Source organism: Caretta caretta, chromosome 13, assembly GCF_965140235.1.
Source record: "Caretta caretta isolate rCarCar2 chromosome 13, rCarCar1.hap1, whole genome shotgun sequence".
In the NCBI taxonomy this organism is placed as follows: domain Eukaryota; kingdom Metazoa; phylum Chordata; order Testudines; family Cheloniidae; genus Caretta; species Caretta caretta.
The window spans coordinates 33,712,812-33,724,759 of record NC_134218.1 but is presented as its reverse complement, the minus strand read 5'-3'; the positions used below and the strand labels follow the sequence as shown (position 1 = coordinate 33,724,759).

Below are 11,948 nucleotides of genomic sequence, written 5' to 3'. Positions count from 1 at the left end.
AGAAGAAAAAAAGTGGGACTATCAAATGATTCGTTCTAAACTTTTTATAGGAACTGATGACAGTTAGGTGGCCACGGTCAATTTCAGCTCAAGTTCTTATTGAGGTCCTGGTTGAAGAAGCGGAGAACTGAGAGATCCAGGCTTGCATCATTGTCAAAGGGAGGGTGGGAGCTAGCCTTGTGAGGATAGGTTGGACAGAAAAGGGGGTGCTATATCCTGGCTTTGAAAATAAGGACAAGAAATTTTTGTTGGATGTGGTGAAAGAGTAGGAACAAATGGAGGTATCCTCAATTCATTTTAACATCAGTAGGGAGGATATTCTACCAGCCACACCCTGTCCACGTGTGATGTCATTTTCTTCAGTGAGTCAAAGGACAGGATGAGGATCTACTCAGTCTAAAAGAGGACAAAGGAATTTCATTCACCTCCTTATAAAATCAGCCAGTTTGCCTCCAGCTTTCTTCAAAGCCTCTTTGACCTCCTTGTTTCTCAGGCTGTAGATGAGAGGATTGACCAAGGGAGTCAGGACTGTGTAGAAAACAGAGAACACTTTGTGCAGGTCTCCTGCACTGCCGGCTTTTGGTGCCATGTAAATAATAATGAGTGACCCATAGAAAGTAGCAACCACAATAAGGTGGGAGGAACAGGTGGAAAAGGCCTTTTGCCTCCCGGTGGTGGAGGGGATTCTCAGGATGGTGATGATGATGCAAACATAGGACGTCAGGGTTAACAGGAGGGTAGGAAGTATAATCGCAAATGACAGGATTAGATCCACCAGTTCAATCAGGCTGGTGTCACTGCAGGAGACTTTGAGCATTGGGGTGAAATCACAAAAGAAATGGTCAATTTTGTTGGGACCACAGAATGTTAACCCGGCCATCATAAAAGTTATCACAGTGCTGCAAAAGAAGGCAATTATCCAAGAGCCAGGCAGTATCTGGATGCAAACCCGGCTGCTCATAAGTGTTGCATAATGCAAGGGATTGCATATTGCTAAGTAGCGGTCATAAGACATGAGTAATAAGAGTAAACACTCAGCAGTCACCATGAATACAAAGAAGGATAGTTGTGTGATGCAGCCGCTAAAGGAAATGGTTCTGTCCCCAGTCAGGAGGCTGGCCAGCAGCCTGGGCAGGATGGTAGAGGTGTAGCAGGTCTCCAAGCAGGACAAGTTCCCCAGGAAGAAGTACATGGGGGTGTGAAGGTGCCGATCAGTCACAACTAGGGCCACAATGAGGATGTTCCCAGCCATGGTCACAACGTAGGTTACTAGGAATAGCAGGAAGAGAGGGGTCTGCAGTTCCTGGAGATCCCCGAATCCCAGTAGGATGAATTCTGTGATGGTTGTTTGATTTCTCCACTCTATATTTTCCATCTGATTTCTCTAGAGGAAAATTTGGGAGAAGAAAAATAAATAAAATAAATAATAACAGTGCAACACCACTGCTAGTCAGTCAACTATTCTCCGGTCCAGAGACAATATTGTTCTTATTTAGGCAGAGGTAAAGAAGCCTCCACATTTCACAGTTTCTTTTCTCATCTTCCATTCAGCCATGTCAGATTTGGATCCCCTTTCATTCATTTAGATGATGTTGCTGAAGGTGAATGATGATGGAGTGGTAGCAAAGGCATACATGCTGTCGCATCAGAGAATAGACATTAGCCAGGAAAAAGAATGGGAATATCTATGGAATGGTTTACTCCAATAAAACAAAACAAAACCAGACATCAGTAAGTATCAGAGAGCTTTGAATTTTCAGTGCTATTGGAATTTGCAGGGAAGTCACATATTTAAAAATATTCTGGACACAGAAGCAGGTGCCTTTTGAAATTGAGTCCATAATATCTCACTTTTTTTTAACCCTTTTAAAAGGTGCACATGCAGAGATTTTAAAGGAGACTTCCGGGGAGGTTATTGCATATCTGTATTTTATACAAATACCACTCTTATATTTTTCTGTTTTGCAATTTATGAGACAAATTATTTTATTTTATGCCTGATTTAAGCTGCACAAATTTGAAAATGTTGCATTAATGATATGATGATGCTCTGTGCTAGGCAGAGACCCACGTCTCCATATGGCAGCGGTCTGCTCATATTAGTCAATAGTAGGGCTATTGATTAATTGCAGTTAACTCACATGATTAACTCAAAAAAATTAATCACGATTAAAAAAATTAATCTCGATTTATTGCAGTTTTAATCTCACTGTTAAACAACAGAATACCAATTGAAATTTATTAAATATATTGGATGTTTTTTCTAAATTTTCATATTTATTGTATTCTGTATTGTAATTGAAATCAAAGTGTATATTTTTTTAATTACAAATATTTACACTGTAAAAATGATAAGCAAAAGAAAAAATATTTTTCAATTCACCTCATACAAGTACCGTAGCAGCCGGGTTAGTCTGTATCCACAAAAAGAAAAGGAGGACTTGTGGCACCTTAGAGACTAACACATTTATTTGAGCATAAGCTTTCATGGGCTACAGCCCACTTCATTGGATGCATGCAGTGGAAAATACAGGACGATTTTATATACACAGAGAACATGAAACAATGGGTGTTACCATGCACACTGTAACGAGAGTGATCAGTTAAGGTGAGCTATTACCAGCAGGAGAGAAAAGAAACATTTTCTAGTGATAATCAAGATGGGCCATTTCCAGCAGTTGACAAGAACGTGTGAGGAACAGTAAGGTGGAAAAATAAACATGGGGAAATAGTTTTACTTTGTGTAATGACACATTTGTGTAATAAACCAAAGTGGATCCAGACTGCTGGCACTTAACATTAAAAAGGTTGCAGAGCAGTTTTAAAACCAAGAGATGGGGGAAAGCTGATTGCTGCAGAGGCGCACATGGATTGGACAGAGACTCCTCTTAGAGGAGAGTCTATTGACAGAGATTCTCTAGGTTTTAGTCAGGAGGAGAGGATGGAAGAGGATAAAGTATGGGCTAGATCAGATGAGAAACATTCACATAAAGAATCTGACACATCAGAAAAGGGCAGACAAATAAACAGTGACAAATTTTTAAAGTGCTTGTACACAAATGCGAGAAGTCTAAATAATAAGATTCGTGAACAAGAGTGCCTCGTGTTAAAGGAGGATATTGATATAATACACATCACAGAAACCTGGTGGAGCGAGGACAATCAATGGGACACAATCACTCCAGGATACAAAATATATTGGAAGGACAGAACAGGACATGCAGGGGGGTGGGGGGGGGATGGGAGGGATTGCCCCTATATATGAAAGAAAAGAAAATGTAGAATCAAATGAAATAAAATCTTAAATGAATCCACATGTTCCACAGAATCTCTATGGATAGTAATTCCAGGCTCTAATAAGAATATAACAGTAGGGATCTATTGTTGACCACCTGAACAGGACAGTGATAATGACGATGAAATGCTAAGGGAGATTAGAGAGGCTATCAAAATAAAGAACTCAGTAATAGTGGGAGATTTCAATTATCCCCATATTGACTGGGTACATGTCACCTCAGGACAAAATGAAGAGACAAAATTTCTCTATACTTTAAATGACTGCTTCTTGGAGCAGCTGGTACAGGAAGGGGAGAGGCAACTCTCGATCTAGTCCTGAGTGGAGCACAGGATCTGGTCCAAGAGGTAACTATAACAGGACCGCTTGGAAATAGTGACCATAATATAATAACATTTAAATTCCTGTGGTGGGAAGAACACCTCAACAGCCCAACAATGTGGCATTTAATTTCAGAAAGGGGAACTATGCAAAAATGAGGAGGTTAGTTAAACAGAAATTAAAAGGTACAGTGACTAGAGGAAATCCCTGTAAGCTGCATGGACACTTTTCAAAGACACCATAATAGAGACTCAACTTAAATGTATACCCCAAATTAAAAAACACAGTAAAAGAACTCAAAAAGAGCCACCGTGGCTTAACAACCATGTAAAAGAAGCAGTGAGAGATAAAAAGGCATCTTTTAAAAAATGGAAGTCAAATCCTAGTGAGGTAAATAGAAAGAAGCATAAACACTGCCAAATTAAATGTAAAAATGTAATCAGAACAGACAAAAAGGAGTTTGAAGAACAGCTAGCCAAAAACTCAAAGGTAATAACAAAATGTTTTTAAGTACATCAGAAGCAGGAAGCCTGCTAAACAACCAGTGGAACCCCTGGACAATCAGGATACAAAAGGAGCACTTAAAGACGATAAAGTTATCGCAGAGAAACTAAATGAATTCTTTGCTTCTGTCTTCACGGCTGAGGATGTTAGGGAGATTCCCAAACCTGAGCCCTCTTTTGTAGGTGACAAATCTGAGGAATTGTCACAAATTGAAGTGTCACCAGAGGAGGTTTTGGCATTAATTGAGAAACCTAACAGTAACAAGTCACCAGGACCTGAGGGCATTCACCCAAGAATTCTTAAAGAACTCAAATATGAAATTGTGGAACTATTAGCTGTGGTTTGTAACCTGTCCTTTAAATCAGCTACTGTACCCAATGACTGGAAGATAGCTAATGTAATGCCAATATTTAAGAAGGGCTCTAGAGGTGATCCCGGCAATTACAGACTGGTAAGTCTAAAGTCAGTACTGGGCAAATTAGTAGAAACAATAGTAAAGAATAAAATTGTCAGACACATAGAAGAACATAAATTGTTGCACAAAAGTCAGCATGGCTTCTGTAAAGGGAGATCATGTCTTACTAATCTATTAGAGTTCTTTGAGGGGGTTAACAAACATGCGGACAAGGGGGATCCAGTGGACATGGTGTACTTAGATTTCCAGAAAGCCTTTGACAAGGTCCCTCACCAAAGGCTCTTATGTAAATTAAGTTGTCATGGGATAAAAGGGAAGATCCTTTCATGGCCTGAGAACTGGTTAAAAGACAGGGAACAAAGGGTAGGAATAAATGGTAAATTTTCAAAATGGAGAAAGGTAACTAGTGGTGTTCCCCAAGGGTCAGTCCTAGGACCAATCCTATTCAATTTATTCGTAAATGATCTGGAGAGAGGGGTAAACAGTGAGGTAGCAAAGTTTGCAGATGATACTAAATAGCTCAAGGTAGTTAAGACCAAAGCAGACTGTGAGGAACTTCAGAAAGATCTCACAAAACTAAGTGATTGGGCAACAAAATGGCAAATTAAATTTAATGTGGATAAAAGTAAAGTAATTCACATTGGAAAAAATAACCCCAACTATACATACAATATGATGGGGGCTAATTTAGCTACAATTAATCAGGAGAAAGATCTTGGAGTCATTGTGGATAGTTCTCTGAAGACATCCACACAGTGTGCACTGGCAGTCAAAAAAGCAAACGGGATGTTAGGAATAATTTAAAAAGGGATAGAGAATAAGACAGAGAATATTTTACTGCCCTTATGTAAATCCATGCTATGCCCACATCTTGAATACTGCATACAGATGTGGTCCCCTCAACTCAAAAAAGATATACTGGCATTAGAAAAGGTTCAGAAAAGGGCAACTAAAATGAGTAGGGGTTTGGAGCGGGTCCCATATGAGAAGAGATTAAAGAGGCCAGGACTTTTCAGCTTGGAAAAGAGGAGACTAAGGGGGGATATGATAGAGGTATATAAAATCATGAGTGGTGTGGAGAAAGTGAATAAGGAAAAGTTATTTACTTGTTCCCATAATATAAGAACGAGGGGACACCAAATGAAATTAGTGGGCAGCAGGTTTAAAACAAATAAAAGGAAGTTCCTCACAGAGTGCACCGTTAACCTGTGGAGCTCCTTGTCTAAGGAGGTTGTGAAGGCTAGGACTATAACAGGGTTTAAAAGAGAATTGGATAAATTCATGGAGGTTAAGTCCATTAATGGCTATTAGCCAGGATGGGTAAGGAATGGTGTCCCTAGCCTCTGTTTGTCAGAGAGTGGAGATGGATGGCTGGAGAGAGATCACTTGATTGTTACCTGTTAGGTTCACTCCCTCTGAGGCACCTGGCATTGGCCACTGTCGTAGACAGGATACTGGGCTGGATGGATCTTTGGTCTGACACAGTATGGCCATTCTTATGTTTTTATGTATTAGGTGAATTGAAAAAATATTATTTCTTTGTTTTTTTTACAGTGCAAGTACTTGTAATGAAAAATAAATATAAAGTGAGCATTGTACACTTCGTATTCTGTTTTGTAAATGAAATCAATATATTTGAAAATGTAGAAAACATCCAAAAATATTTAAATAAATGGTATTCTATTATTAACAGTGTGGTTAATTGCGCTATTAATCGCAATTGATTTTTTTAATTGCGCGATTAATCACAATGAAATTTGTTAATCACTTGAAAGCTCCAAATGTTATTTAACCGGTCAAGTAGAACAAAGCAAATGTTTTCTATTTATGTTAATATTATGTTATTTTAAAAACACACATGTTTAAAGACTTCATACTGTTCAAATATTATACTGGAAATTACCTGGAGAAACTTGAATTCTAACATCAGATACATTAGTTCTTGTATATGTTACTAAAATGTATGACTGTATGCATAAACCAGTATTGTCCATGTTCTCCATCAGATTTTGCTCGGGAAGAAGGGGGAAGAGTATTTTTCCCATTGATATTTATGATAGAAAACTGGGAAAACCTTTAGTGCCAGATAATTTTAGCACCTACGTAATAGGTTTTTTTATTTATTTCCCGTAAGAAATGAAAGAATTAAACCCTATATTGAAAGCAGGAGTTGTACTTTTTACATCTACATTTACTTTTTACATGTAAATCCTTGAATTTAAAAGTTGTTCTCTTCTTTTCAAAGAAATCCAAAAGCAAAAGCATATCTTAAAGGAAGGTCATATACTTTTAACAAGCATCTCTTTCTTCTATACATGTCAGAGTTAGAGTGCAAATTTGTAAAGCCCAAGATGTTAACGATCCAGTAATAGGTAGAAGCTGATACCTAGGCTTGACAGAATCTTTTTTTTTTTTTTTTTTTGTAATGTCAATGGATTATATCAATGTTTACTTTAAGCATTGGTAAGATATGTATTGATTTAAATTGGCATAGTTGTGGGATGTTATGGAGATACAGACAATTATTTAATGACAGAATTCAGAGTAGCAGCCACTGAATGCATCCGAAGAAGTGAGCTGTAGCTCACGAAAGCTTATGCTCAAATAAATTTGTTAGTCTCTAAGGTGCCACAAGTCCTCCTGTTCTTTTTAATGACAGAAGTCACTGAGATTCAAAACATTACAGCTTTATAACCATTGAAACACAAATGGTCAACATCAAATGTCGGAACATACAGAGTAAATCACCTCAAATCAACCGATCACACCTGAATTTACTAGTTATCCACTAGTCATTTTGTAACAAGCCTACTTCAAAAGTCTAAATAGCCGGATTTGGACTCTCAGGCAGCATTTGTCTTACTTTGCCAATCTGTAAATTTTGGTTGCTATCAATGGAAATATTTTTTGTCAGTGGGTGTGTGCACTGGGAAATCGACATTTGCTGATATTCATCAATAAAAATCTAATCATTCGAAGACGAATGATGAGTTTTGTATTGGCGTAAGCAGAGAAGCTGAAGTACGGTGGATGTTCTTGACAATGTCTTCCCTATATTCTCAGCATTTAAGGAAAATCTTATTAGAACAGGTAAACCTTAACAAATGCAACGTGACTCTTTTTTCCTGTGTGAATTATTATAGCATAGCCCGACAGTAGTAGATGCACCAAAATATCTCGAAGTAAATGACTATTTCAGCCCTAAGTGGCAAACAAGATAAATCCTTTTGGTTGAAACCTCACGCAAAGGGACAGAGTTCCATACGCATTTATCCACTTAAAGACACAGAGAGGTAAGTAAGCAGGTTAAGCATCTAAACTCACATTAAAATCAAAGGGATTTTGGTGCCTAATCTCTTTCGATGCTTTAGAAAATCTCTCTGCATCTGTAGGTGACTAAATACCCTTGAAAATCGGGCCCCAAGTGAATCATTTTCAGTGTTTGGTTTTTGGAGAAAAAGTTTGGTTTTTGGAGAAAAAGTTGATGAACATGATTTTTTCCCCCTTTTTTCTATAATTTTGCATGGGGGGGTGGAAACATTTTCATTTTAAGACACAATCAATAATGGAGAAGATGAACCCCCCTTTGGTTAATAGGAAGCATAAATCTTACCTGCAAAGCTGCAGGCCTACTAGACTGATGACGAGACATCCCCTCTTTGCATTGTAGTTTTCTAATTGCCTAAAGTTTCTATACTTTTTTTTTTCTCTCAGTAAAGAAAACTAAAACAATACGTAGTATAGCTTTGTTTCATTCTAAAAGCATTTGTAAATGGAATAACACATCCTTTGATATTTATATCCTCTGCAAAGGAAGACGTCATCATCCTTTGATGCAACTATTGTAGGATATTTGAGTTAAGGGGATGGGGGACTTAATTAAGAGAACATAATTTTTGGCAATATTAACTCTCAAGGCAATCAAACTTCTAACCTTAGCTGAATTATCTAGGGCTTACATACTAGGCTGAGGGACACTGTAGAAAATCTAATCTAATCTAATGACAGGTTTCAGAGTAGCAGCTGTGTTAGTCTGTATTCGCAAAAAGAAAAGGAGTACTTGTGGCACCTTAGAGACGAACCAATTTGTTTGAGCATAAGCTTTCATGAGCTACAGCTCACTTCATCGGATGCATCCACTGAAGTGAGCTGTAGCTCATGAAAGCTTATGCTCAAATAAATTGGTTAGTCTCTAAGATGCCACAAGTACTCCTTTTCTTTAATCTAATCTATCTATTTACACAAACATAAGGATCTTCTAGAGTTATCAGCTAATGAAGTTATCCTTTATCTTGAGTTGTAGAGGCTGAAATGTTAGGGAAGTCAATGGAACACCGCTAATGTACATCACTGGAGGATCTGATCTATGGTGTAAGATCCAAACTCTCCCCCGAAAAGGAATCTTTCCATTTGATATACATTATAGACTCATGGACCCATAGACTTTAATGCCAGAAGGGACCATCATGATCGTCTAGTCTGACCTCCTGCACGTTTCAGGCCACAGAACCTTACCCACCCGTTCCTGTAACAGACCCCTAACCACTGGCTGAGTTACTGATGTCCTCAAATCATGGTTTAAAGACTTCAGGTTATAGACAATCCACCCATCTGCTCTAGTTTAAACCTGCAAGTACCCCATGCTGCAGAGGAAGGCAAAAAACCCCTCCTAGGGGTCCTCCTTCAGGATGGCTCATCTGATCCCTTAGAACATCTCTTCCCCACACAGCTGTTCCCACAGGAGACCCTGAAGGAAGCTGTAGTTTATCCTAGAGGGAACACTGAAGAGCAGCAAGAAGGTTTAGCTGCCTGGCGTCCTCCAGCCAGAGAGCCATGGCCAGAGGGTAGAGAAGGTTGAAGGCAGGAGCAGCTGCAGAGAGAGCTGCCTGACCCAGAGAGCTGGAGTGGGCTGATGGCTGGGTAGCAGCAAAGGGGCTTACTCACTGGCATCTCCACACTGCAGAGCTGAAGCGCCCTTAGAAGAGAGGCGGTGGGCATTCCTGTTGAGAAGAGTGATAGGCAGCCATTTGTCCAGTTTTAAGCCGTACTATCCTGGTTTGTCCACTCTCTGGTACTGATATGAAACTGGATGTGGTTTTGCCTGGTATCACAGATGCAAGATGTCATGTTGCGGAACCCGCCACTCTGCCCCATCGGTATGACTTCACACGCACCGCCAGCGGGGGATGGAGTAGCAAGCTCTGCAACATGATGCCCTCCATGTGGCAGGACCTTGTGTGCACTGTGCATGTGAGGTCATGGGGGGAGGTGCGGGATCATGCAGGCAGTGGTGGGAACAACCAAGGGAATGTCCTGTATTTGGGGATGTGTCAGTGGTCACCCTAAAGAGCGGAGTTTTTAAGAACTACACGTACTGAGTGTGAGAAATGGATTTATGTTCCGGATTTTCACTGGGGAGCGTTTGAACAATGTTTTGGTAATAAACCGCCCCCAAGCAGAGGTAATATTTTAAACAAGAAAGCCTGTTGTGGAGTCAATAGGGACTATAAAGGAGGGAAACTGAGGCAGGTGAATCTGTTCTGCTATGGCCTGTTGCTGGAGAGCACTCCAGGTGCGGCCACCCTGTGACACATGGGAACATTTCAAATTTTGCCAAACAAAAAAATCAATTTTCTATCAGGAAAATAATTTTTAAAAAGTGTTGGGTGGGAAGTTCCACTCAAATTGTAAATATCACATTTAAAAAAAATTGCCCAAAATATTTTGTTACGAATAATTCAAAAATAAATAAACAGCATTTCCACAGCACATTGACGCCTGCAGTTCCAGCCCCCTTTGTCGCCTGTGGGCTGGGTTCTCTGGAGGACTACATCTCCCACAATGCAACGTGAATCCAGTGGTTTGAATTTCATGGTGATTCAGGGGAGTCGCCACTCTCATGTATCATGGGAGATGTAGTACAGCCAGGTAGACTGGTTCCACCATCTCCCTTACGCCAGGTCTACACTACCACTTACTTTGGTACAATGTACGTTGCTCAGGGGTGTGAATAAGTCACCCCTCTGAGCGATGTAAATTACACTGGACTAAGCGCCGATTTGGACAGTGCTATGTTGGTGTGAGAGCTTCTTGTGGAAGTGAATTTATTATGCCGAGGGGTAACTAAAGTGTGTGAGCTACTGTGAAGAAAAAACACCGTGAAGACAAGGCACTGTAGTTTTATTGTGAGGTAACCTAGGCAAGGCAGCACTATATCAAGCATCAACTTCCAGCCATTGGATTATATTATATTTTTCTCTGCTAGACTGAAGAGCCCGTTTTCAAATATTGGTTCCTCATGTAGGTACTTATAGACTGTAATCAAGTCACCCCTGAACCTTCTCCTTGTTAAGTGTCAAGGTTCCTTCCCCACTCTGAACTCTAGGGTACAGATGTGGGGACCTGCATGAAAACCTCCTAAGCTTACTTTTACCAGCTTACGTTAAAACTTCCCCAAGGAAGAAACTATTTTACCTTTTGCCTTTGGACTTTTGCTACCAACACCAAACGTCTAACCGGTATTATTATTAGGAAAAAGTCCGTTTGGAAATGTCTTTCCCCCCCAAAATCCTCCCAAAACCTTGCACCCCCCTTCCTGGGGAAGGTTTGATAAAAAGCCTCACCAATTTGCATAGGTGACCACAGAACCAAACCCTTGGATCTTAAGAACAATGAAAAAACATTCAGTTTCTTAAAAGAAGAATTTTAGTAGAACAAAAGGTAAAAAGAATCACCTCTGTAAAATCAGGATGGTAAATACCTTACAGGGTAATTAGATTCAAAACTTAGAGAATCCCTCGAGGCAAAACCTTAAGTTACAAAAAGACACAAAAACAGGAATATCCATTCCATTCAGCACAGCTTATTTTTCTCAGCCATTTAAAGAAATCATAATCTAACGCATATCTAGCTAGATTACTTACTAAGTTCTAAGACTCCATTCCTGTTCTGCCTCCGGCAAAAGCATCACACAGACACAGAGAGAGAGAGGCTTTGTTTCTCCCTCCCCCCAGATTTTGAAAGTATCTTGTCTCCTTATTGGTCATTTTGGTCAGGTGCCAGCGAGGTTATCCTAGCTTCTTAACCCTTTAGAGGTGAAAGGGTTTTTCCTCTGGCCAGCAGGGATTTTAAAGGTGTTTACCCTTCCCTTTATATTTATGACATTAAACTAAATAGATTGAGCTCTGTGAGTCTATCACTATAAGGCAGATTTTTGAAACCTTTAATAATTCTTGTGGCTCTTCTTTGATCACTCTCCTCTATGGACACCAGAACTGGAAACCATATTCCAGCAGTGGTCACACCAACACCAAATAGAGAAGTAAAATAATGTCTCTACTCTCTAGTTGTTCAAGTGGCTGCTTTTCTACAGACTGTGTGAACTTGGGATAGTCTCTCTCTCACTCTCTCTCT

At 39.7% G+C, this 11,948-nt stretch overlaps 1 protein-coding gene across 1 annotated transcript; it reads right to left on the bottom strand.

Annotated features, from left to right (window-relative positions):
* Positions 1-421: 421 nt before the first annotated feature.
* Positions 422-1,375, bottom strand: LOC125622612 (olfactory receptor 6B1-like). The gene has a single exon (XM_048820737.2). The coding sequence runs from the start codon at positions 1,373-1,375 to the stop codon at positions 422-424; it is 954 nt and encodes a 317-aa protein (XP_048676694.1).
* Positions 1,376-11,948: the final 10,573 nt, after the last annotated feature.

Bases quoted from the DNA above. Each gene is read 5' to 3' on its own strand.
- LOC125622612 (XM_048820737.2), bottom strand. From the start codon at position 1,375: ATGGAAAATATAGAGTGGAGAAATCAAACAACCATCACAGAATTCATC.